General features: G+C 43.5%; 3 protein-coding genes across 8 annotated transcripts in view; 2 read left to right on the top strand and 1 right to left on the bottom strand.

Moving 5' to 3' along the window:
* NPAS2 (neuronal PAS domain protein 2) overlaps positions 1–5,952 on the top strand; it is a 106,251-nt gene extending 100,299 nt beyond the window's left edge. The window contains exons 19-22 of the mRNA XM_042032977.1: positions 21–132; positions 637–729; positions 3,107–3,293; positions 4,454–5,952. Coding sequence (XP_041888911.1) covers positions 21–132; positions 637–729; positions 3,107–3,293; positions 4,454–4,642 — 581 coding nt within the window. The 3' untranslated portion in view covers positions 4,643–5,952. The remainder of the gene's footprint in view (positions 1–20; positions 133–636; positions 730–3,106; positions 3,294–4,453) is intronic.
* A 2,325-nt stretch (positions 5,953–8,277) lies between these two features.
* Positions 8,278–13,362, top strand: RPL31 (ribosomal protein L31). The gene is made up of 5 exons (XM_042040450.1): positions 8,278–8,373; positions 8,971–9,087; positions 10,588–10,713; positions 12,674–12,786; positions 13,291–13,362. Exons 2-5 carry the CDS (start codon positions 8,981–8,983, stop codon positions 13,320–13,322), a joined length of 378 nt encoding a protein of 125 aa, XP_041896384.1. The 5' UTR covers positions 8,278–8,373; positions 8,971–8,980; the 3' UTR covers positions 13,323–13,362.
* Positions 13,363–13,944: 582 nt separating this feature from the next.
* TBC1D8 (TBC1 domain family member 8) overlaps positions 13,945–23,402 on the bottom strand; it is a 48,576-nt gene continuing 39,118 nt past the window's right edge. For 5 of the 6 annotated variants that reach the window (XM_042040392.1, XM_042040410.1, XM_042040420.1 and 2 more), the window contains 9 exons: positions 21,541–21,826; positions 20,927–21,056; positions 20,542–20,640; positions 19,965–20,033; positions 18,388–18,628; positions 17,098–17,163; positions 16,402–16,491; positions 16,138–16,238; positions 13,945–14,908 (listed from right to left, as the gene is read on the bottom strand). In XM_042040392.1, coding sequence (XP_041896326.1) covers positions 14,450–14,908; positions 16,138–16,238; positions 16,402–16,491; positions 17,098–17,163; positions 18,388–18,628; positions 19,965–20,033; positions 20,542–20,640; positions 20,927–21,056; positions 21,541–21,826 — 1,541 coding nt within the window. In that variant the 3' untranslated portion in view covers positions 13,945–14,449. The other variant, XM_042040437.1, reaches the window with a different exon arrangement.

The raw sequence follows: 23,402 nt of genomic DNA, 5'->3' as shown, positions 1-23,402 counted from the left end.
TGATCGCTGTTTCCGCTGAGGCACGGCGGCCGCTCCGCTCGCCTCAGGCGGCGGCCCCGCGGCGCCCCCTGGCGGCCTGTCCCGCGGCGGCGCCCCCGCGCCCGCCGGCTGCAGCCACGACCAGCAGCTCAGGTACGGGGGCACCGGGGCCGCGCTTGGCAAGGGCTGAGCTGCCGGCTTTGCTCAGCGGAAACAGCGATCACAGCGCACACCAGCTCCTGTGACTGGAGTCACACGGGTGGATTAGCACCCCCAGAGCGTAGCTGTCTAACCCCGTAGCGTTATGAAAACTGAAATCTTGCTGCTGGCTTTGAAGAGCACAAGGTGAATTTAACCAAAGTTGTAAAATATTATTCAAGTATCCATATACTTAGCAGATAATAATGATAAAAAATGTGGTTTATTAGGTGTATGTCAGGCACCCAGATCACCCCAGAGGGCAGGCTCTGCCCCAGCCTCTCCACCTTGCAGTGCTCAGGATGCTCCTGCCGCAGCCAGCAGGGCTGGATCAGGCTCCCCACACTCAGCCTGGTGCCGTGCCTGCGAAAATGCCCTGTTTCTCTTTGCACAGTGTGGAATTTGTATGGTCCTTCTCTTCCAGCAATGTCACTTTTTTTTTTTCCCCTCATGTGCTAGATTGTTGCTTAGCCAGCCTATTCAGCCCATGATGCCTGGCTCCTGTAATGCAAGACACCCTTCAGACCTCAGCATGGCGGGATCCCAGGCTAAGTATGTGCCTTGTCGAAGATAAAACATCAAAGTTGCTTTTGAGGGGAAGTAGCCTTCTTTTGTAAGATGACGAAGTAGTTATAAATATTGGGAATGTGTTTCTGTGCTGAGCCTGCCTTCTGGCGTCAGGGTCAGCCTTACCCTGCCTGGTCACATCAAGAAGGATGACAGAGAGAAACACAATGTGCCAGGGGCGTTTTAACAAGCCATGGCTGGGGGAATATTTGTCCCTCACATGCTGCCTGCTTCAGCACTAGAATTTCTGATCCACCAAGGTAAATGTGAGAGAGAAAGTCAGCACTGGCCCAGTTAAATGACTGGTGCCAAGAAAGCCTCAGCTCAGTTGTTTTGTCCCCTCAAAACTTAGATGAAGGAAGCAGACCACACTGGTCAAAATATACCCTTTTTTTTAAGCTGTTTTTGGTCACTGTACTTAATTGTGGACTGCTAAAATAATAAGCAACTGATTGCACATCATTTCTGTAAAAATAATTCTTTTTACAAAACAGTATTCTTCTAATGTTATCTCAGGAATTCAGTACTTCTTTTTTTAAACAACACTATTGGTGTTTAAGATCATCTTGAGTTAATTTGTCAAATGTAAACATTGTAGCTCTGCTTTTAAGCCTCTGAATAAAAGAGGCCTTATTTGCAAAGATGCATCTCCTAGTTCATGTAGACTTCCTGACTCGTGGGACCCTTTTATAGGAGCTCACATCCTCGTACAAGTACCCAGACTGTAGCATTTCTGACTAAACCCTAATGTTGAACAGCTGTTGAGTGAACACATGCCACACTATGATCTCATCACCCTTTACAGGATAAACAGAATTAGGCTGGGTTGGCAATAGTTCCATTGTGGTTTTGCCCACAGCCTTCCACAAAACAACACATATTTAAGCTTTGCTATGCAAAAGCAGAATGGCAAGAGGAGATGAGTATTTAGTTTCTGTCCCATCCCTCATTCCAGAGGGTTTCTAGAGGCTTCTTCTGTTCCTAGAGTGGGGCTCACTGTGATGGGAACTGCTGATCGTACTTGGCAATATGTGTATGAGCAGCTTAAGAAGTAATCAACCCTAGCCATGTTTCTGCAAGAGATCACCACCCCCCAGGCAGTCACAGGGGAGCACAGGCAGCAGGACAGGAGGTGCATTTGCTTCTCTCTTGCTGCAGTTCAGGGCTCAGCATATTAAAACAGAATCAAAGGCCATTTGGTTTAATGAGCCTGGGACGTGAATGCTGTGGCTGAAGACAAGACATGCATAAACCAGAATCTTTAATGAATCTAAAATGTGATCTGGATTTTGAGGTGAGATGTATTCTTTCCTCCAAGTCCAGCTCATGCACAGAGTAAGGGAAAGCAGTGCTGCCAGTAGTGCTGTTGCTCATATTAGCAGGTCCTATGCACAGGAATCATTTGTTGAGAGTTTGGGAGGTTTCAGCTGCAGAAGAGAAGGCCCAAGGACAGCAGCCTTCCAGTATCTAAAAGAGGGTACAGGAGAGAAGGGGAGGGACTTTTTACAGGGGTGTATAGGGATAGGACAAAAGGCAATGAATTTAAATTAAAAGAGGGCAAGTTTAGATTAGATATTAGGAAGAAATTCTTTACTGTGAGGGTGGTGAGGCACTGGAACAGGTTGTCCAGAGAAGTGGTAGATGCCCCATCCCTGAAAGTGTTCAAAGCCAGGTTGGATGGGGCTCTGAGCAACCTGGTGTAGTGGAAGGTGTCCCTGCCCATGGGAGGGAGGTTGGCACTAGATGAGATGGTCTTTAAGGTCCTTTCCAACCCAAATCATTCTGTGATTCTATGAATTAGGAAGACTAGGGATTGCCATCCCTATTCTAAGAGAAGACTGTGGAGATACTTACAGCTTTTTACCAGCTAGGCTCATAGTTCAGTGCCTTAGAAAGCCTCGGGCAGCCTAGGGAGGTAGCACGGGCAATCCAGCATTTCAGTAGCTCTAAAAGCGGGGATAGTAGCTGCAAAGCTGATACCACCAGTAGAAGCAAAGAGGGAGAAATACAGCTTTTGGTTGCCAATTCCTGCAATTAGAAGCTTCCAAATAGAAACAGAGACAAGATGTTCGCAGAAAGGGTGCAAGCCAAAGAGGGCGGGCCCCCCTCTTGGTCCTTTCTTTTATTCGGAGAAGGGGAAAGGGGAGGGCTGGGGGCGGACCCGGGGTGACCGGCCAATCAGACACTGCTAAAGAGTTTGAGTTACATTTGGGTTTTGCCCGCGCTTGGAACAAAGGGGTTCAGAGCACATGGCAGAGGCAAGTGTCTTGGGGAGGGGGAAGGGAAGCTCGGAACAGGCAGCAACAGAAGACCTTTGTTTCCAACATTTTTTTCTTGATTGTTTCACTTCTTTCTTCCATAGGTATTCTCAAACCCAACAAATGTTTCAAAGTTTGGAAGTGCAGACTTCCAGCAGCAGCTCTCCAATCGTACTGATGGGACAAGCAGTGTTAAACCAAGGGTTCACCACTAGCCCTCCTTCCCAGCCATCCTCTTTGCCACCTATGCAACTCCAGCACCAACAGCATCAGCAACAACGCTACCTGCAGGTAGGACAAAGAGGACGATGTATAAAGTGTACACACAGAGTAATAAGGTGAGTGGACTCTGCAAATGGAGCCCCAGGTTTCTGCTGGAGCCTGATCCTGGCAGAAATGTCCATTTAAGAGATTCTGACATGTGACACACTGCTACAGTGCCCTGTACCAGTACAGCAAGGGAGCAGTGGGAACAGTCAGAATATTTAAAAGGAAATTACTAATTCTGTACATTTGAAAGCATAATCAGATTATCTTGGATATATTTAAAGTTCATTTCTAGCTGGATAAAATCAATGCCTTAGGATTTGTTCTGTACTCTTTATTCAGTATAAAATTTGCTTAGTTTACAAGTCGAAAGATGATTTTTAATTACCAGCATCAATATAAAATAGATCTGGATCAGATATCTGGATTCCTTCAGGAAACTAACATATTTTTTCAACCCCACAAGGCAAAGAAGATAAAATGGAGCACGTTGCCTGGAAGAACCAGGTGATTTGAAGATGTAAAAATACTTATTTTTTGACCTAATTCAACACATACTAAAGCAAAGGGGGGAAATGAGGTGTCTCTGTATTAGTTCAACAGGAGCTGAACTGAGTCTATAAAACCTGGTCACATATCCACTGGCATCACTGAAAGAGTATAACCAACCTCAAATGATTAAACTCTTGTTATTGAAATGAAATCCTTACCATAGGCAAGAATTAATGAAAAAAAGTATGGCAGATACTGTTTCCAATAAAGGATCTGCAAAATTCACATCAACTTCAACACTGCAAGGTCACACCCTACTGTAAGCTCACGAAAAGGAAGGGCTGGAAGGGACAGCATGAGGCACGTTAGGATCCTGTTTCATTTCTGCCATCCATCCGTGTCATTTCTGACATGTTCACCCACCCGGTTCCTAAACAGGCTTTTCAGGATAACCTGCAAATCCCAGGCAGTGCATTCCCATGAGAAAACCTTCTCAATGCCTAATTGGAATGTTCTTTGTTGCAATTTATGTCCATTCCTTCTAGCATTAGTTAAGCTAACCTCATCCCAAACAGCTCCAGAAATAAAAGCCAGAAAACCAGTAGTATTTTTAAGCATCCTGTACACTGAGGACAAACAGCATTAACACGTGAAAGAATCAAACACTGTGATAAATTTTATTTTATCTGTAGGTGCAAACACCAAGTTCTTTGCACAATGAACAACCCGATTCTTTGCTCCTGCCATCTTACTCACCACAGCAAGGAAATATTGGGTATCATCAGACACAGCAGCAGCAACAACAACAACAACAACAACTAACATCAAGAAGAAGGAACAGTTTGTCAGAATCATCAAATTTACCACAGCCACTGCGATAGAGTCCCACCAGCACAATCAATGCACGATTAGCTTTAACCAATGGGCACATGGGGCAGAAGAGAATGACTGTACTTACTGTTCTGGCTTTTGCACAAGCATTTCTTTCCAAGCTCTATGACAGAAGTATGCCCAGAGCGCAGACTGCCACAGACAGTGCATTCACGGCACACTGGCTTCCGTTTGCGTTGTGTCGTAAGCACAGGATGTACTGACAGAGCAAAATAAAAAGGAGCACTATCCTGTGCAGCTTCCATCACCACTGGGTGCATAGGAAGAGGCGTTCAATCCCGGCGTGTCACTCTGGAAGCCATCTGGCAATTCAAAAGACTGTCGACAGACTCATGAGGTACTTGGCCTTCACTGTTTCAGTTCTTCTTTTGTGTATGAAAAGCACTGCGTCAAAGGTCTATTGAGGAGAGAACAAGAGATTATTTTTATTATGATTATTGTTATTATTTTGCACAACTGCACAGAGGACAAAACCTAGGCACTTTCTGTAAAGAGAAGTTTGTTTCTTTATTCTTGTGGCCAAATTAGCACATCCAATGGAGGAGGAAGTCCAGCCATTGGTGAAGATGGTCTACAGCTCATAACCCTTGATTTAGAATCTGAAAAGTATTATGCAGCTTACCCTAACTGTTCTTCATTAGTAAAAACCAACCAACCAAAAAAGAAAACCCACACTGGACTGTTTCCTACGTGAATTGTGATTGCAAAGGAGAACTCAAATTGTAAGCACAATCATGCAACTCTCCAATAGTACAACATGAATCCTTCTTCAGCCTAAACTCACCCACTCCAAGTCTCTGAGAAATATGCACTGTGTTTTGGCCCACTGACTCGGGATGCTGCAGACTATTACATATCTCTTTCATTATAACATTTAGGATTAAATTTTCCTTTGGAGGGAAAAAAAGAAAATGCACTTTTCGCTTTTTTTGTATGTTTTCCGTTGATATGTTTCTAAGAAAGATTTTATGTAATTATTAAATAAAAAGTAGTGTATTGTACAGCTGTTGTAATAATGACCTATTTCTATATAAAATAAAATTATATGGAATTATGTGGAAATTATTTTGTATATGAAATATCAACTCATTTCACAAGTATAAAGATTGTGCTTGTGCTTTTTTGTGAGTGGGTATTTTGTAATAAACTAATGAATTAGAAATGTTTTTGTGAAGGGAACTACTGTTTCATGCTATATACAACTCAAACTATTATTTTTTCCATTTAATGATGGACACTTGTCTTTATTTGTAGAATAAAATAAAATAGCCAAAAGGCTTTATTGCAGGAGTTGCACACATTTTCCTGTGACTGTCGAACTATGTGATTCACTTTAGACTTTTAATCTTAGCCACAGACTTGAATGGTGTTTGGCACCCAGTTAGCAAAACCAAGTATTATCCCTTGGAATTTTTGTCATGGCATAGGCACTGAGAATGAAAGCTCAGGAAGTTGTATTAGCTGCAAGTGAAGACAGCTCATTTTAAGCACCTTTAAAACTTTGAGCACCTTTAAAGACCTCAGGCAGCTTTGTACTTCCAACCAAAGAGTTCTATATTAGCACAAAACAGATCTGTGACTCAGCACACACCAGGGTTTTGACCCATGTCCAACTTCAGTGTTTTAAGACACCGCTGTCCTGAGTTTTGGGACACATCTCTTCTGGAATACTCACCCTGTAGACAGTCGAGTTTCCACTTTAGCATCCTCGTGCAGACTCCTTTTCACATTAAATTCAAACTGACTACAGGATGGAGCAGCCAAGGTACAGGTTTGCTTTCCCTCTGCAGACAGGGAGAACCTCCAACACAGATGGAGGTGGGGAACGAGCACAAGAATGTGTTCATTCCCCTCAGTAAGACTGAAAGGGGATGGCTCTCAGGGCAGCTTGCAGCCACTGGAGCCAGCGTTAGCTTCAACAAAGTGCACACATGGCCTTCCCTCCCTTGAGTATCAAGGATCACATCAGCAGGGCCCACATGTTCTGGTTTATATGCCATAGGGGAACAATGGAGATAACTGGGCTGGGAGCTGGAAGTTGTGAAAGTAAGCTCTCATGGAAATGAAAAAAAGCTTATTTGCCCTGAGTTCTGAAAAAGCTAGAAGTCTCCTAAAGAAAATCCATTGACAAAATTACCCTAATGATTCAGTTGCAAGACTGGGTGGTAGCACTGATGGGTGCATGTGTATTTCAGTCCATACAATCCGTCATTGGGAGAGGATTGAGGGAATCAAGTATCTGGTCTCTAAGAAAGTGTTTTTACTGCTACCTTTAGGTACCAGGGTGAATTAGCCTGCTCATCCCTTTAAATTCTTTTGTTCAGTGAAGCAAGAGTGACCCCACCAGATGAAGATTAGAAAGCTAAACTTGAAGGTTTCACTTAATGTCTGAAGGAACCTCTCTCTTTTCATTAACTATAGACAAACCTAAGCAAAGGCCAGTTGGCTAAGACAGAGGCTAACTTCATAAACCCCAGCCACTCCTGGGAAAGGAGGGGACAAATCTGTAAGCCCGAAGTTCATGCAGGAAGAGGTAATGAAGGAATAAGAGCACCTCAGAGGAAATACTTGTGGAAGTAGCAGTTGATGGATCTCTACTATGACAGAAGATACAGGAAGGGAAAATTCCTTTAAGAATTTGTTCTACTCTCAGGGATTATAAACCCACATGTCTCCCAGTTGCCAGTGGTATGTCCAAACCAAACTCAGCCTTGGAGCAAACACAAACACTTTCTAAAACCAGTGGCACTGTAAGCTTTTAACAGGGAGATGCTGTAGATAGGGTAGGGTTGCCTTCTAAGCTGGTTTAATACATTGTTTGGAAGGATACAGAGAGCTCACAAGAGCAGATTTATGTCAATACCTAGTTTTTCATGCTTTCCCCATACACACATTCCGGTTTGGGATTATTGCCCTTGTTCTCTGTTGCACACACAAGGCAACGCCAGTCCTCACAGAGCTGGGGTGTTCTAGTTCATTATAGCCAACACCCAGCTTGTTCCAACATAATCCCTTAGGTTTTCCGGGCAGGTGAGATGGTTACATCAGGCTACTGCCCCACGCCGGGATGCCTCGGTTCTGTCTCGGGAACAAGAGCTCCAGATCTGCGGGAGGCAAAATGCTTCTTGGAAGCACCAGTGCGCCAAGCCGAGCTCCCCACACACCACTCCAAGGAAAAGAGAGACCCTACAGAGGGAGCGGGCGGGCGGGCACTGAACATCCCCGGTCCGGGCACACACACCGCCCCAAAGACCATCCCCGGTCCGGGCACACACTGACACCGCTCCCAGTGAACATTCCTGGTCCGGGCACACCCAGACACCGCTCCCAGAGAACACCCCCGGTCCGGGCACACACTGACATCGCTCCCAGTGAACATTCCCGGTCCGGGCACACACTGACACTGCTCCCAGTGAACATCCCGGGTCCGGCACACACTGACACCGCCCCAAAGACCATCCCCGGTCCGGGCACACCCAGACACCGCTCCCAGTGAACATCCCCGGTCCGGCACACACTGACACCGCCCCAAAGACCATCCCCGGTCCGGGCACACCCAGACACCGCTCCCAGTGAACATCCCCGGTCCGGGCACACGCTGACACCGCCCCCAAGGCAGCCCCGCCCGCCGCCGGCGCAGTCGCCTCTCAGCCTCATCCCGGAAGAGCTCCTGTTTCCCAGCGTGCCGCGCGCGCTCCTTTCCGGCCTGAGCCCGGGCAGGGTGAGTGTGGGCGCGGGTTCGTCCCGCAGAATCCGCCTCCATCCTCCGCGGAGACCCCGCAGCGCGGCGGGAACGCGGCCCGGCCCGGCAAGGGGGGCGGCCCGGCAAGGGAGGCACCGCGTGGGATCTCCCGGCGCGTCCGCGTTTGGCGGGAATGGGGCCCGTGTTCTGCCCTCCCCAGGCCCGGGGAGGCCTGCGGGACTCACGGGACGGGGATACGGCCCGTGCTGTTGCCCCTGGGAGGAGCCGCTTTGGCACCGTCGTGTTCATTCCGGGACGGGCTGAGCTGCCCTCCTGGGTCGCCTTGCGGAAGGAGGGGGTTTGGGGCTGGCCAGGAGGCCGGTGTTAATGCGAGGTAGTCGAAGAGTCTCAGATGTGCTTCCTGCTCCTCTCAGGGAGATGGAAGTAAAGCATCTGTGATGCTGGAAGGTTGCTGCGTGAAGCCTGCGACTAGTGCGACCCCGGGGGTTAATTAAGCTTAGGTTTAGGTTTCTGGATGTGGGAGTTGTGCGGTTTGTAAGGGGCTGGGGACGGCGGGAGGGAAGGGGGCGGGGAAGGTCCGAGGTCTGCGTTTGATGTGTGCACGGTGCCTTTCAGGGTCGCTGAGATGGCTCCCGCAAAGAAAGGCGGCGAGAAGAAAAAGGGCCGCTCTGCCATCAACGAGGTAGTAACTCGGGAATACACCATCAACATTCACAAGCGGATCCATGGCGTGTAAGTTCTTTCTATCAGCGAAATTCGCCTTCTGTGAAGAGGCATTTGGAAGTGGGTTCAGTACGTTTTAAAGGGCAGAGAAGGGCTGTCCTTACAGCATGGTGTTTGTGGTCCCTTGTGCCTCGGTTGTGTCCCGAGGCAGCAGCTCTGTACCTGTGCAACGCCAGACTTGGCTTGTGGCTGCCAGGAACAAGCCTGCTTCTGTGATTGTGAGTGTTCCAGAACTTAAATTGAAGTTAGGTTGATTTACTTCTGTGCACAAGTTGTCGTTCTTTCCCAAGCAAGTGCTTAAACTTCAGGCCACCGAGAACATTTCAGAAATTTAATACTGCTGTAATCAAATGGTTGGCTTCATGTTTAACACGAAATTGTGTGAGGTGTAAACTGGGATATGATTTGGGTTAAAGGATATTTGTTGTGTGTAGGTAAGAGTAGCTTTTTAATCAACCGAATGCTGAACCTCATGAAACTGTTGTGGAGAAGTGCTTCAGAAGAAACTGCATTGCCCTTGAATTCTGAGTATGCCTGCAGTCACATGGAAGACACCATCCAAATCCAAACAATTGGTGCAGTGGCTAAAGTTAACATGGGATAGGAGAGAAATGAGGCAGTGGAGTGTTGCAAAACCGCGGCTGAGAATGGGAGATAGTGGTACTCTTCAAATGGCATTAAGATGTTCTGGCCTTGCATATTGATTGGCAGTTCAGTCTGTTTTAATGCTGATGATCATGATGTCCACTTTTCTTTTGGGGCATGATATGCTAGAGCTGAAATGCTTTTTATTTAGCACATTTCTAGCACAAAGTATCAACAGCAGCATACACATAGTATAACTGAATATAACCCACTGTGAGACCTCGGGCACTACTGGCACAGCCCCATGTCACAGTGTGGGTGTAATTACATATGGCAAAATGCTCATGGTGCAGCTCTTACTTCTGTTGTGAATGCCCAGTCCTGCAGGATCTGGCCATAATGGGCATGAGACTGGGGGAAAAAAACAGTTCTCATGGTGGTATTGGTGCAGTCCTGATAGCATGAAAGAAAGCAACCATCAAGTACTGTTCAGCAAAAGCTGATACTGAGAATAACATCAATTTTGTTCTTCTGCTGTTTATTTCAATACTGATACAGTTCAGTCATGTTTATGTTATTATCATTGCACTGCTTTTCTCATAGGGCTTTTATTCAGAGTGTCTGTGAAACTTCTGATCTTTTCAGTGTTACTGAGATATTGAAACTTGTTGACATTAAAATGAAGGCTTAAGATCCAGGAGATCTTGTGATTGCAAAATTTTACTGAAAATATTCTACCTAAGTATAAGTGGTTTCTATTAAAAGTTACCAGCTGCCTGACAGGGTAAAGGTCCAGTTGTGCTGGTACAACTGTTAGTCTGCTCTTTAACACAATGCTTTGGGTTGTATGGAGAACACATGCAACGAGTGTCTAGTGCTGACAGTGTCCTGAAGTTAAAGAAGTGACTCTTGTGTTTGTCCCAGGGGCTTCAAGAAGCGAGCACCACGCGCTCTCAAGGAAATCCGTAAATTTGCGATGAAGGAGATGGGTACTCCTGATGTTCGCATTGATACCAGACTGAACAAAGCGGTCTGGGCTAAAGGAATAAGGTGGGTTTTTGCAGTTTTCCTTACTGTGTGAGGAAGGACACCAAGGATTGGGAAAAAACTATATACTTCTTGCAGTGTTTGCATTTTCTTTGCAAATGCTTCCTTCTTGCGGTATATGCACCAACCTAATCTTTCTGTCACCTCTGTGTTCTGGTCAGCTTTCCTGGGGTATTTGTAACAGAGCTTTGGTAAACTCTGGGATTAAAAGAACTTCCTTCTACTTCTAATAAGAATAAAGCAAAAGAAGGAATGCAAGTTTGGGGGTGGAGGGCAGGGAAGAGAAAGGATTGGGATATTGTAATACTGTAGTACCTTGATCCCTGTTGTAGCAGACAGTTTTTATAAACCTGAGCTTTTAGTGATACCTACAGTCCCAGGCTGTGTCTGGGATATGTCTAGTGTATCTGAACAGGATTAGGTTTTGAAGCATGCTGAACTGATAAATGCTGCACAAAAGGAGGTGTGTTTTAAACAGGGCCATTAATCTTTTCTTGTAAGTACAAATAAATAAGTCATTTGGGGACCAAAAACTACAACTTTTTGTTAAATCACTGCTACAAAGGCAGCTGATTTGACATATGTAAAGATGGTCCAAAAGAACTTCTGTGAGGAGTGGGACCTCTTAAACTCTAAAAAAAGGTTGACTGATCTGGATTGCTGCTTTGAGAGATGCACTGGATACCCGTGGATTTAAACCATATCTTCTGGGAACTGGGTCCGTAAGTCTAGTCTATGACATACATAGAATGCTTTGCCTGGCATTGTGTTTCCCACCTTTCCTTCAAAAAGCAGAGTGGGAAGATGAGACCGAGTTACTGGGTCTTACAGGCAGGGGTTCTCTGTCCTCCCTGTTAAACTGCCCAGTATGTAAGGAGTGAAGAAGTAGCAATGTAACCAGGAGAGAGCGTAACTCCAGAGCTTCGTAGGGAGGCTGCTAACCAAGACTTCCTCATGTTAACTGGTAAATGTGAAGTCTGTGGAGCAAGGAATCATCATATCTGTCTTTCCAGTGTGAGTGCAGTTTTTTACTAGTTAAAAAACATAATGTATGCAAAGTAAAATACCTTCCTCTGGAAGGATCAGCAGAGGCTAAAATCACTATGTTGCCTGGTAAGATAGTGGTCTACATAAAGTAGTGAAAAATGCTTTTGACTTTGACAAGAAGGGAGTAAAGGAGAGCAAGTTCCTGTGTCTTAAATTTCTATGTCCACTGCTCTTGAAAAGGTACAGCAGGGAAGAGGAAGCTCCTTCAGATTTCTGTGGAGCAAAGTAGTCTGAGCAGGAGTTTCCTAAAATCTTGAGTTCCTCTGAGGTGGCAGGTTATGTGAAAAATGGTGTGGAAAAAAAATTTTGTGCCATCCTTCAACAGTGTATTTTGGGCATTATTGGGTGACAACACTAAGCTATTACAAACAAAATCATCTGAACAATTTAGTTGTTATTAGGAAGAAATGATGATCAGTTTTGTGCCCGTAAGTAAGACCTAGGTTCAGGCCTGATGCTCACTATAATTTCCACGATTTCTGGCATAAAGATTAGGCAATACTCTGACTTTTGATAGAGTCCTTGGGCTTTCAAGGTAGATTGTTGGGGTTTTTCCTCACTATCTTACATTGTAGTAAGAAGTGCTTGTTAGTAACAGCTGCTTGCTGGTCATGTTCACTTGCTGATCATCTTCATGATGTATTTCCTCAGTAGTGGACTGATGATGCACTTCTGACTTTATGCTCCTACTGGATTATGAATTCATCTTACTGAAGGCTCAGTTAAATTTTACCTTCTAACTTTAATAAAACCAAACCAAACAAAAAAAAAAAAAATAGCTCCTCTAAGGCAAACAGTACAATCTCTTAAAGTACAAGATTTTGCTCTTGCTATGATGCTGAGAAAGAACTTCCCTATGAATTCACGGGTTTCAATACAGACTTCACTGAAAATTAATCTGCCGTCTTAATTTTAGGAATGTTCCTTACCGTATCCGCGTGCGTTTGTCCAGAAAGCGCAATGAGGATGAGGATTCACCCAACAAACTGTACACTCTGGTTACCTACGTACCAGTCACAACATTCAAAGGTAAGGAAGGTTCCATGCATCTCCCATGCCGTGTTTGAACAAGAAGCAAAGCAGGACAGCTCCTCCTGCATTGCAAAATTCAGGTGAAAAGAACACTGCAAGAGTGAAACCACTGGCTTAACTGTAGAGAACAGAGCTGCTGGTTTGCCTGCTCCATATTAAAAAAAAAGTACAGAATTTAGTGAAATGATCATGTAAATTTTGAGAGATTGAAAAACACTGGCCATTGTTGTTAGGGTAGTTCTAAGGTTTGTTTTCCCATGTAAAGCCTATTCTCTGATGTCAAAAGCTCAGGCAGGTTGAGCCCTTTCTGCTTGTCATCTGAGAAAAAAAATTCCATAACTACAAGTAAGTTTTTGTTTTAACGTTTGGAGAAATACTTGCCTATATAGTTTGCTCTTCCAGAAGCAAGATAGCAAACTAGCCTTGAAACAGTAGGTGTACTTCCTTGGGAAGTCTTCCATATATATATAACAGGTGTTGATGAAATGTCTTGTTTTGCAGGTCTACAGACAGTCAATGTGGATGAAAATTAAACAGATTTTCATTACAATAAAAAGATAAAAAGAAAATATATTCTTAAGTTGCTGTTTTTATTGTCCAGTTTGTTCAGGCTCTCAGCTGTGAAGCATTGAGTTGGAACAGGTACCAGCCTTTTAAAGTATCTTGCTTTCTTTGAATTTGAACACAATGGTGTAATTTTCTTAATTAAAGATACACTAGACTTATGTTACATGTGAATGGAATAAGGAGATTCAAATGTTCTTTGTGGGTCCTGGTAGGTTTGTTTTGTTCTGGGTATTTTGTTCTGGTATGTAATGACCCTTTACACAGGTATTTTAAGTTAAGGCCAAGTTTGTTTAAAAACAAATCAAGAAAAACTCATCCAAAACTGATAGATCAATATTTCATGTATGTAATCTCATGTGAATGATGTGCCACACTGGCCTCTTAGGCAGACTCAGTGGGCTTCTCCCAGAGCAGCTCTGTGTGCTACATGGAAACGGGGTTCCAATTAGTGAAATAATTGTGATCATGCTACCTCAGGGTATTTGTTTAATATATTTGTTTATATTTGTTTATATATGTTTAATATATTTGTTTAAAGGGACTAAAGGCACTTAGCTTCCCCAAATCAGTGAATACTGTCAATGCCAGTCTTGTAAAAAAGGGTTTATTGAAAAGTGCATGTTTTCACAGACCTATATGAGAAGCACAGTCCATGTACACTTAACATTTCAGCAAGACATAAAAATTGGAATACAATCAAATATATTAAAATAGTTTCAATTACCAGCATTGAAACAGTTTTCAGTATTAGTGCAAAAAAAGGCAACCGAAACAAACTGTGGACAGCAGATGAGAAGTGTTTTCCCCTGCTTAAAAAAAATAGACAACTGGAGCCAGCCTCTGCTCTCCCAGTGCGGAAGAGAGCTTCAGTGTCTTCACACTGTAGACAGATGTTTCCTTTTACATTCAAAACAAGAACATAATAAGTCAATGGCACAAAACAAACCTACACACCCTTTTAGCTTTTAAAGCTCTTGAACTGAAAACCACAGACCAACAAATTGTTTACCAGAAGTCCACTGCTAACTGAAAGCCTTTTACAGTATGTCCTTTGGCATAATTTCAGTGCATTTCATTTTTGAGATGTTTGCTGCTACTGCGTGCTTGGTTTTGCATGTTCACTCCGTGACTGGCAGCTCAGTCCATTTGTTCTGAGACTGTATTGATTTAGCTTTGCATTCTCAAGCTTTGGTTTCAGTTCTAAGGGTTTTTCAAAGAAGTTAACTAATGATTGTTCGGTCAAGAGGGAGGCTAAAATATGTTCAAAAGAGACAGTCCAGTCCCCCTCAGTCACAGGTGAAGGTTGAGAGTCTTTGTGGGGGGTCTTCACAGTGTCAGTAAAAACAGCATCCTGGTCTGAAGTGGAGGCCTCGGGCTGTAAGTCCTCGGTGAACTCATCTGATCCACTCCCCAGGCTGATGCTCCTTTGTCCTACTTCTCCAATCTGAAGTAACAGTGTGGTCACAGTGGCAATGGCTTGATACAAATCATTCTCCTCTGGATCTTCATGAAACATGCTATACAACGTTTTGCAGAACTGAATGAACTCCCTCTGTAAAGGATGAAAAACCAGCATCAAAGTCCTGAACAGCCATGCTAAGGATCACTGCAGGAGTCAGGTGCAGCCCGGTAGTGCAAAGGCAGGTGGAATGCTGTGTACATTTATATGCTCTTTTATAACTTCTGCCTGCTTTTAAAAACATTAGTGAAAGGATTTCAACCCCCACTGCTGCTAGGAAACCTTGTGCTGAAATCAAATAGGGAAGAGGGCAGTGAAGTATTTTGGTGCCCTGATGAAGGAAATCAGGACATGCCAGACGATCTAAGGGCAAGTGAGATACAAGGCAAGGGATAATCCATTACTGGTGTCTGCCACACAGCGAGTTACAACCGAAGTAGCCATCTACAGGCCTGCAGGCAAACTTCCCTTCTGCTGTTTCTCTCCCCTCTTTCCCCAGCTGTTCTAAAAAAATTCTGAGATCTTCCCTGCCCAGCCCCTTTCTGTCTCTCCCTTGCTCACCCATCACAGATTATTATCAGGCTAGAGAGGATGTTTCCATATATCCTGTAATGAAAGTCATGAGCCCTCAGTGAAATGACGCCTTTATGAGATCATGAGCCTCTGCAGAGCTGACAGAGTAGGTACATGCCACCAGTTCAAAACTTTATTTAGCAACAGGAGCACAGAAGGGATTCTGGGGGCAGTCCCATCTTTCTTTGCATGTCTGTACATTTGTTTTATTAATATGGAGCCCTTTTCTCTCCAGTAGATTTCCTTATGCCAACAACACAGAAAGCTAATGGCAATAGAAAACAGATGGTAAGATTGTTACAGCCTTCAGCTGTTCTCCTGCAGTTCAAGTGTTTGGCTAGGACAGGGCAAGTTCCAGGTGTGGTGTACTAAGAAGCTACTGGTTTGGTGCAGCGAAGATATGAGAAGATGGAACAACAATGTACATTCCTGGGAATTCTTGGGCTTGGGAGGAGGAGGGCTTTTTCCAGCCTACATAAGCCTGTTTGCTTGCATCTTCTGCTGCAGGTGAGAGTGAATCTGAAATTTATTCCCCAGCCAGTCTGAGCAGAGGGAACTGCTAGGAAGGTAGTTTTTAAAAAGTAAAAGTTTTTAAACACCTGCTCCCTGGACCAGAGGACCCCAATCCTCAGTACCTGAAGGACTGAATATAAGTTCAGGCTGAAGTCATACTTCATGACAGAGCCAAACTTGTATTCAATCATTTCGAGTACACTTCTTTAAAACAGTACAGCCGCTAAGGTACATACCTGGCTCATTTTTGGCAATTCCTTTTCATTTTTAGTATCCTTTTCTTTGGCTAGATCCTTCAGCATCTGCTTCAACTGCTTTTGGTAATCTACTGCATCACCTTTTTTGGAGCAGACATAAAAAGGAGAATTCATTTTCAAGTCACTGGAGTAAATCTGTATTTCAAAATAAACCCCAGAGAGCAGAGATAATATGGCATGGATCAAAAGTGGAAAGCTGGTTATCTCGTATGCACTCGCATTAGAGAAGCAGTCGGGACATACCGTTTGATTTTCCAATGACCAGTGGTCTTGATGTTGACAGCAAAGGATTCTTTAATGGTGACTGGCTGTCTCGTTCGTTTTCTGTGAGAGCTATCAAAAAAAAAAGTGACAAATTTAATCCTTTGAATTCTGCATGATGTTTTTTTATTTTTGTATTTGAAGAAAGTGAAGTAATTGTGCAAAAATGTTTTGTAAACACTTTTAGGTACTTTTATTTCATTAAATCATACTGTAAAATTATGTTACTGTAAGACTGGTGCTGCAGTTGGAAGCTTGCCAAGAACTGCACATTTTAATTAAAAACTTTGCAGAGGAACTACCACAGAATTTTGTCACCTAATCCAAACTGGATCAAGATATACAAGGACATCTCTACTGTACATGGAGTACAAGCCATTCAAAAACATTATTTCAGTTCATATTTTGTCTGGAAGTAACCATATAATTGGCTGCAAAAGATCTCTGAATGCAACAGATATGTGAGCTTCAACATTGTAATCTATAAATTCCATCCAAAAAGGTTCCATTTGTCATCAATGGAATAATTTGTAGAATGCAGTAAGCGCAACTACAAATGCACATCCTGTATGCTCGCAGTTGGAAGGAAGCAAGATGGGGTTCATTAAGCAGCTTTTTCCCAAAAGCAAGAGATTTTTTGGGGAAAGTGAGGTATTCATAACCTTTCAGATTTCTTACCCGGTGGGATATGCAGCTTGTATAGTAACTTTATCTTTTCGTTCATTTCTCCATTATACATAACATCTACAAAGAAAGAACAAGAAGGAAGTAAACCAGAGCATTTACTTCCACAGTTTAAAATAAATCAAGCATCTCTCTGTGCACAGGGGATAATTCTTTACATGGACAATCAACATCTGGCCAGTGTATTACTTTAGGTTGTGCCTGTCAACAAGGAACTGCAGGTGACAGCCATCTGTTTTGGTCTTTGTTCTTCTAAAATAGACTGTGACCACCTAGTCCTATGGAGCTTCAGCATCATTTAAAAATATCAAGGAGGATGGCAGGCAATCTAGTAAAGGCTGTTTGCTGCCACAGATTTACAGAAATGTGAGAGGGGAAAGACAGAAAATGTAGGAGACATCATATTCTTAGTATTTCTCCCCCTTCAGCCCTTACTGCTGTTCTGTAGAGTAAGCCCAATGGAGATAACTATTTCACATGTAATATAATTCACACTTTCAATGACCAGTAAAAATTAGATTCTAAACTTTGAAATGCACTCAAATACTGTGAGAACTTTGAATTTAAAGTTGAATCCCTCTAAGAATCAACACTAAATAAAAAGAGAATACAGGGTGCCTTAGTGTTCACATAAAAAAGTCTAAAAGTCCAAAGTGGCAAGAACACAAAACCATGGCTTTTTACTGAAGCTTTGAATGTTGATTCAGTTTTTTCCACTTGAGGTCAGGCAACAGTTGAGATATGGCACTTTCTCTTCAGACAGATTTTGGACAGGCAGTCTCACCTATTAGGACAGCTGGTGGCCTCAAGACCAACCCTGGCACAGCCCTCAGTCACTGCAGGCCAGATTGTTTTTGTTCTGCTTACTGTCAACATGTAAGGCAGGCAGCAGTCAGCTGTGTAAGGTTAAGTCTTCAAGAAGCAGTTTCAAAGAGGTACACTGAGATTTCAGAGGTATACTCAGAGCAACAACTGGGTAGAGAGGATTTCCTAGCATTCTGTGCAGACCCAAGTGTCATTTTTAATTCACACAAGATTTTCAACAAAATTATTGTCTGAGAAATCAAATATTCTAACACCATATCCAGTCATGTCCTTAGACTGTCTTTTAAATCAAATTTCAGGTGATTGGAACACAAAAACATCAGTAAAGGTCACTGATATGGATAATTACAAGCCCTAAAAACCATCCTCTCTGCCTGTCAGGTGGCATTTTAACACTGCTGTTTTCCCCCCGTGCCACCCCCTGCTCTGCCCCCTACCCAGCCCACAGTGAGCCGATACCCAAGCAGCTGGCGAGTCCCTTGAACTCGATGAGCCGGTCCCTGTTCTCATCCAGGAGGCGGAAGGTCCTGTGGGCAAGGAGGTCGGTGTGCTCCCCGCAGGTCCAGGGCGAGAGCAGCCGGTAGAGGCTGGCGAACTGCTGGGCGTCGATGCGGTACTGCTCGGCGTACGGCCGCCTGGGGTCATGGCGCTCCGACACCACGCTCGTGCTTTCCCAGTAGCACCTGATTAAATGCTCCCTCTAGGAGAAATCGGAGACAGGACAGCGGTTGTTGGGGGGCGCAGCAGCAGAGAGCACAACCAGCAGAAAAGGGCATTCACATCAAACTACGCTGTAACGTGCTCGACATTCACTCTGTGCAAGGGGTCACAGTGATACCGAGACCAATCCTGTGTGAAAAAGCAGATCTTTCATCAGAGCAGCCAGCCACTCTCACAATTTCCAATGGACAATTAATAAACATGAAGGGAGACCGGGCAATTCCTGAAAAAAGTTTACTGTGAATTTCACTACTGAAACTGTTTAACCACATCTGACCCAGGATGTCCCTTACCAGCCAAAGGTACAGAGGGTCACAAAAAATACAGAGTAAGCGTAGGCTTGACCTGCTCATTTATTCTCCCTCAGACCTCTCCATTTGGATACTGTACCTATTAGTCTTCTGCTAGGAACAGGCAGAACAAAGAGTCCTAACAAAGCAAGCTGTCCCTGGGGGAGCAAGGGAAAAATCAAAAGAGGAGCCACTACCAAAAAATGAAATTAGGGGAGTGTGAGCTAGTCAAAGGTCAAAACCAGCAGCGAGGAGCAAGAGGGAAGCACTGAAGAACAAGCCCCAGCAGCATCATCTTACAACCACTAATGGAGGCAGGATACAGCTGCTCCTGGCAAGAAAGCTGTGTAACACTAATGACATACCACAGAGCCATATTCTCAGTATTTATGGCTATGGACAATACACAGAAGAAATGGTCCATTACGGGAAATAATTAAAAGCTTGGACCTCTAAATCAAGTATAGTTGTATAAGCTTAGATGTCCCTGTCTCCAACTTTATTGTAAATTTTGTCAAACATCAGCTTGACAGAAAGGAGCTGAAACTGCTTCTAGTTAAAAAAAAAAAAAAAAGGCAAACCAAACTATTAGAAAATTGGGAACAAATGGCAAGGACACAAGGTTGTTGGGTTTAGGGGTTTTTTTCCCCATGGAAAAGAGAGTCTGCCTTTAAAGAGCATTAAGAGAATGGGATTGAAATGCACTGCCAAGCTCCCAGTGAGCAGAGGTACGTAATATTTAATTTATTCTGCATGTGAAAGTTAACAGAACCTAACTTGTCACGGACCATTTCCAAGCAGAAAGTTAGAAAGAAACTCTGGAGCATTTCTCTGAAGAATGAGTACATTACTTTTCCTCTTTAACAACTGCACAACCACAGAAAGGACAAAATGGCAAGATCCCACCCAGGGAGCATGGCCAAGGCAGAGGATGGGATGTCAGTGCTGCACTGCAAAGTAACAGCTGGAAGTTATGCCCAAAAAAGCCTCAAAGAGGTGCATCCCCTGCTTTTCAGGGAGACCAACCTTGAACAAGTCATACAATTCCTCCAAATCTTCAGGAAGAATTGAAACATCTGGGATGACAACTCTGAGCTTAAAAAGAAAGAAAATCATGTTAGTGACATCACTGACACAGGCAGACTCACAAGCTGTACTTAGGGGGTACAGCTGAAAACCACCATTAAAATATCTTTGCAATGTTTCCCCCTTCTTTAGGTTCACCAGTTGGACAGATCCATGAAAAGAGAAATCCCTCAAGGGCTATTAGAAACAAAGACAGGAAGTCCCTAAGCTACAGGTCACAGAGGCCAGGGAAGCATCGCATGGTGCTGTCTCTCCTCTCTTCCCCAGGCAGCTGCCGAGGGCCAGCCACTGTCACAGACAAGGTGATGGGCTGGACAGTCCTGCACTTGTTCATAAATTTAAAGCCACCCTAAACTATAATGGCTGCAAAAGAAAAACCATCAGCATTCCAGGAAAGAGCTTTTTGCAGAGTCACCAGTGATTTTTCAAGACCTAGTGGCACCTTTTTGAAAACTAATCCATGTGCCTCCAGAGAGGCAACACTGAGCTACCTCAGTCAAAATAATACCCTGCTCACCACATTTTGCTTGGTTGTATCTTCATGGCTCTGCAGGACACGGATTCGGTGTTTGTAGCGCATGTGCTCTATCTGTTCCACAGAGTGGTCTCCAAATTTCTGTAAGAGAGGAACAGAAGTTTATTATTTGTGTTGTATTTTATGATACTTGTATTTCTCATTAATTGGCTATACAGCTTTTAAAGTGCAGTGAGACCTTGAATAAAAAGCATACTCAGTCTCTAACTGATCTAGGTATTCATACTACACCTAGTCGTGTGCATGAGAGCACTTTAGTCAAGGAATCTGTAAACGTGTATTAACTTTCAAAGCAGCCAAGCTGAATTTAACCTTCTTCTTTAAAATTCTAACTTAAGTGACTAGTAGATACAAAGAATTATTTTACCTCATAAGAGTCATGAATCAGGTTTGCTATTTCAGTCACTGGAGAAGATTCCTGGTCGTCACTGAAGAATGCATGGTGATTACCAATAGGTGGCAGAGGGCTTTCCTCATTTTTGACACGCTCTAAAAACCTGAAGGGAGGAAATATGTAAGAACACAGATCACATTGCACTGTGCTCTTCTCAGTTCAAATAAGTGAAGAAGTCTTATGGCATAGACTTAGAAATAAATTGGGTTTTGGGCAAGCTAGACTTTTCAAAAATGCCTTTGTGATTACTCATCTGAGGAACAGCAAGCCAGCCAAATTACTAAAGCTGCCCAAGGAAGAAAACTTCTGTCTCCTTGAAGTCTGGAGCAGGAAGCCCATCAGTCTAGGGAAGGCACGAAGAGCAGCAGTAAATATTGCACACTGACACAGGCGATGCACGTCTCGGCACTGCCAGGAAATTTCACAGGACATCTCGTCCGATGTACAAAGCCATTGTTTAAGGCAGACACTGCAACAGCAGCAGCAGCAGCAGGGTGACACAGAGTGTCCCTGGTGCCTACTGAGCAATGCCTTTGTTTTAGGGCAGAATGGCCCATGATGGAAGGAGCACTCCTGTGTGGCCATACCTGCTCAGGATCATCAGGGCCTGCCCATCATCCTTGCTGTTACACAGATCCACAGCATTTGCTTCCAGTATGGCCAAGCCCAGCTGGAAAATGGCTTTGATGCCATCATAGAAGAAGCAGTCCACAACATTCACAGCACTTTCCAGGGGCATGATGCTGAGGAAAAGGGTAAGGAACCAGGAAAGAGAGATGGAAGCTAGGGCTGTCAGATCCTTCATATGTTCAGCCAGCTCTGGAAGTTGCTCTTTTATAAGCTCTTCAAACACTGACTGGTCTACCTGAGCACCTACAAGTCATAAAGGAACAGTATTAGCCAGGACTGACACAAGAAAAAATATTTTTTGAAGTTAATCGCTGCTGTCAACTATTAACCGCAAGAATTTCTTAAGAAAATTTAAACCATCAAGATACAAACACATCTACAATGAGAAGTGCCATTATCCTGCTGCTGTGATCTCAGCCCAACCCCTGTGTCCATAAGCCTTACTGCACAACCTTCTGCAACAACTGTGTTAATTCTCCTAAGTGCCTTTAGGGTGCAATGGAATAGCAATAGCAGCAGCTGTTGGTTTTGGCTACAAGAGCACATAATAATTAAGTGGTAGAAAAAGCAATATTAAAGCATTTTACTGCTCCACTTGGGATGTACGCAGTAAAAAAAAGACAGTACACATTTTTCTCCAATGTATGTACTCAAGCAAGTGGGCAGCAAAGGTTTTGCTCTAAGTGAGAAAACACAGGATGGAAATCCAGATATGGCTACACACACCAAGCAGGAAGAAAAATATTTACACGAAAGTACAGGCACAGATACCAATATACACTTACAAGCATACATAGCTACACATAAAGAAGAAAAGATTTCCGCAATGCCCAGATAAGATTTCCTAACTGTCCCAACCAGTCTTTCCAAAAGGAGCAGATCTGGGCTCTGGTTTAGCTACTAGCTTAGCTCTGCTTTATCAGCAGCTATTAAAGAATCAATATAGTTTCTTCTCAATGAAGTAGATTGTGTCTACAAATCAAATCTGCCGCATCAGGGCTTTGACCAAAGACACTGCAAGTTAAAAATATTCCTGAATACAAAATGCAGTTAGCTTTTCAATTATTTTGTCTTTCTTTTCAAGTTATTTCATTTCTTTCTTATAGTCCATATTCTGCTAGTATTACGAAACAATTTTAATTGCTGAGACATATATATCCCTAGCACTCAAAACTTCTGTTGTTCAAAAGCAGAATATAACCTGGACAATTTGTGGCAGAGAGCCAACATCTTTTGGCTTTGCATCCAAATCACAGGGAAAAAAAATAGCTATGACATTTCTCTCTCTTAGAACCTTTCACATCAGGCCACAAAGAGCTTCTGCTGGTGACTGAACAAACATTACAACACCACAAATCAAAAATAAAAGCCCATGGACATGCAAAAAGCTTTTGAGAAACACATCATGCACGATGCTTTGAAGAAAAAGCCTTCCATAATATTGAAAAAAACGGAGGAGAAAAACAGACTGGAGTTACTCAACAGAGGGCAATTTTTGTTTGGGTTTTTTTAATAAGCTTAATGCAAACAATTTAATAGCCACAGTTAACACAGACCCAAAAAACAGAGCTGGATTTAGAGGTATTTGAAGGAAGCCAGACACAGGCAAGACATATATAAATAGATCATTCCAGTCTCAGAGACAGCACTGGCAAAACCCAAGGTTTAAAAGGAACATGCAACACTGCCCAGATCTTTCACAGATCTTTTTATTATAAGTGTTGACACTGTAGATGAAAGTCAAGCAGATGTATTAAAATTGACTTTTCTGTCCATGTTTTCATTAGGCTCCCAGAAAACATGAAATCAGAGCAAATGA

This window comes from Corvus kubaryi, unplaced genomic scaffold (assembly GCF_017639235.1).
Source record: "Corvus kubaryi isolate FWS band 111438036 unplaced genomic scaffold, C.kubaryi_AGA036_p1.0 133, whole genome shotgun sequence".
Lineage (NCBI taxonomy): Eukaryota > Metazoa > Chordata > Aves > Passeriformes > Corvidae > Corvus > Corvus kubaryi.
The sequence above is the reverse complement of the archived record's forward strand: the minus strand, read 5'-3'. Positions and strand labels throughout refer to the sequence as shown.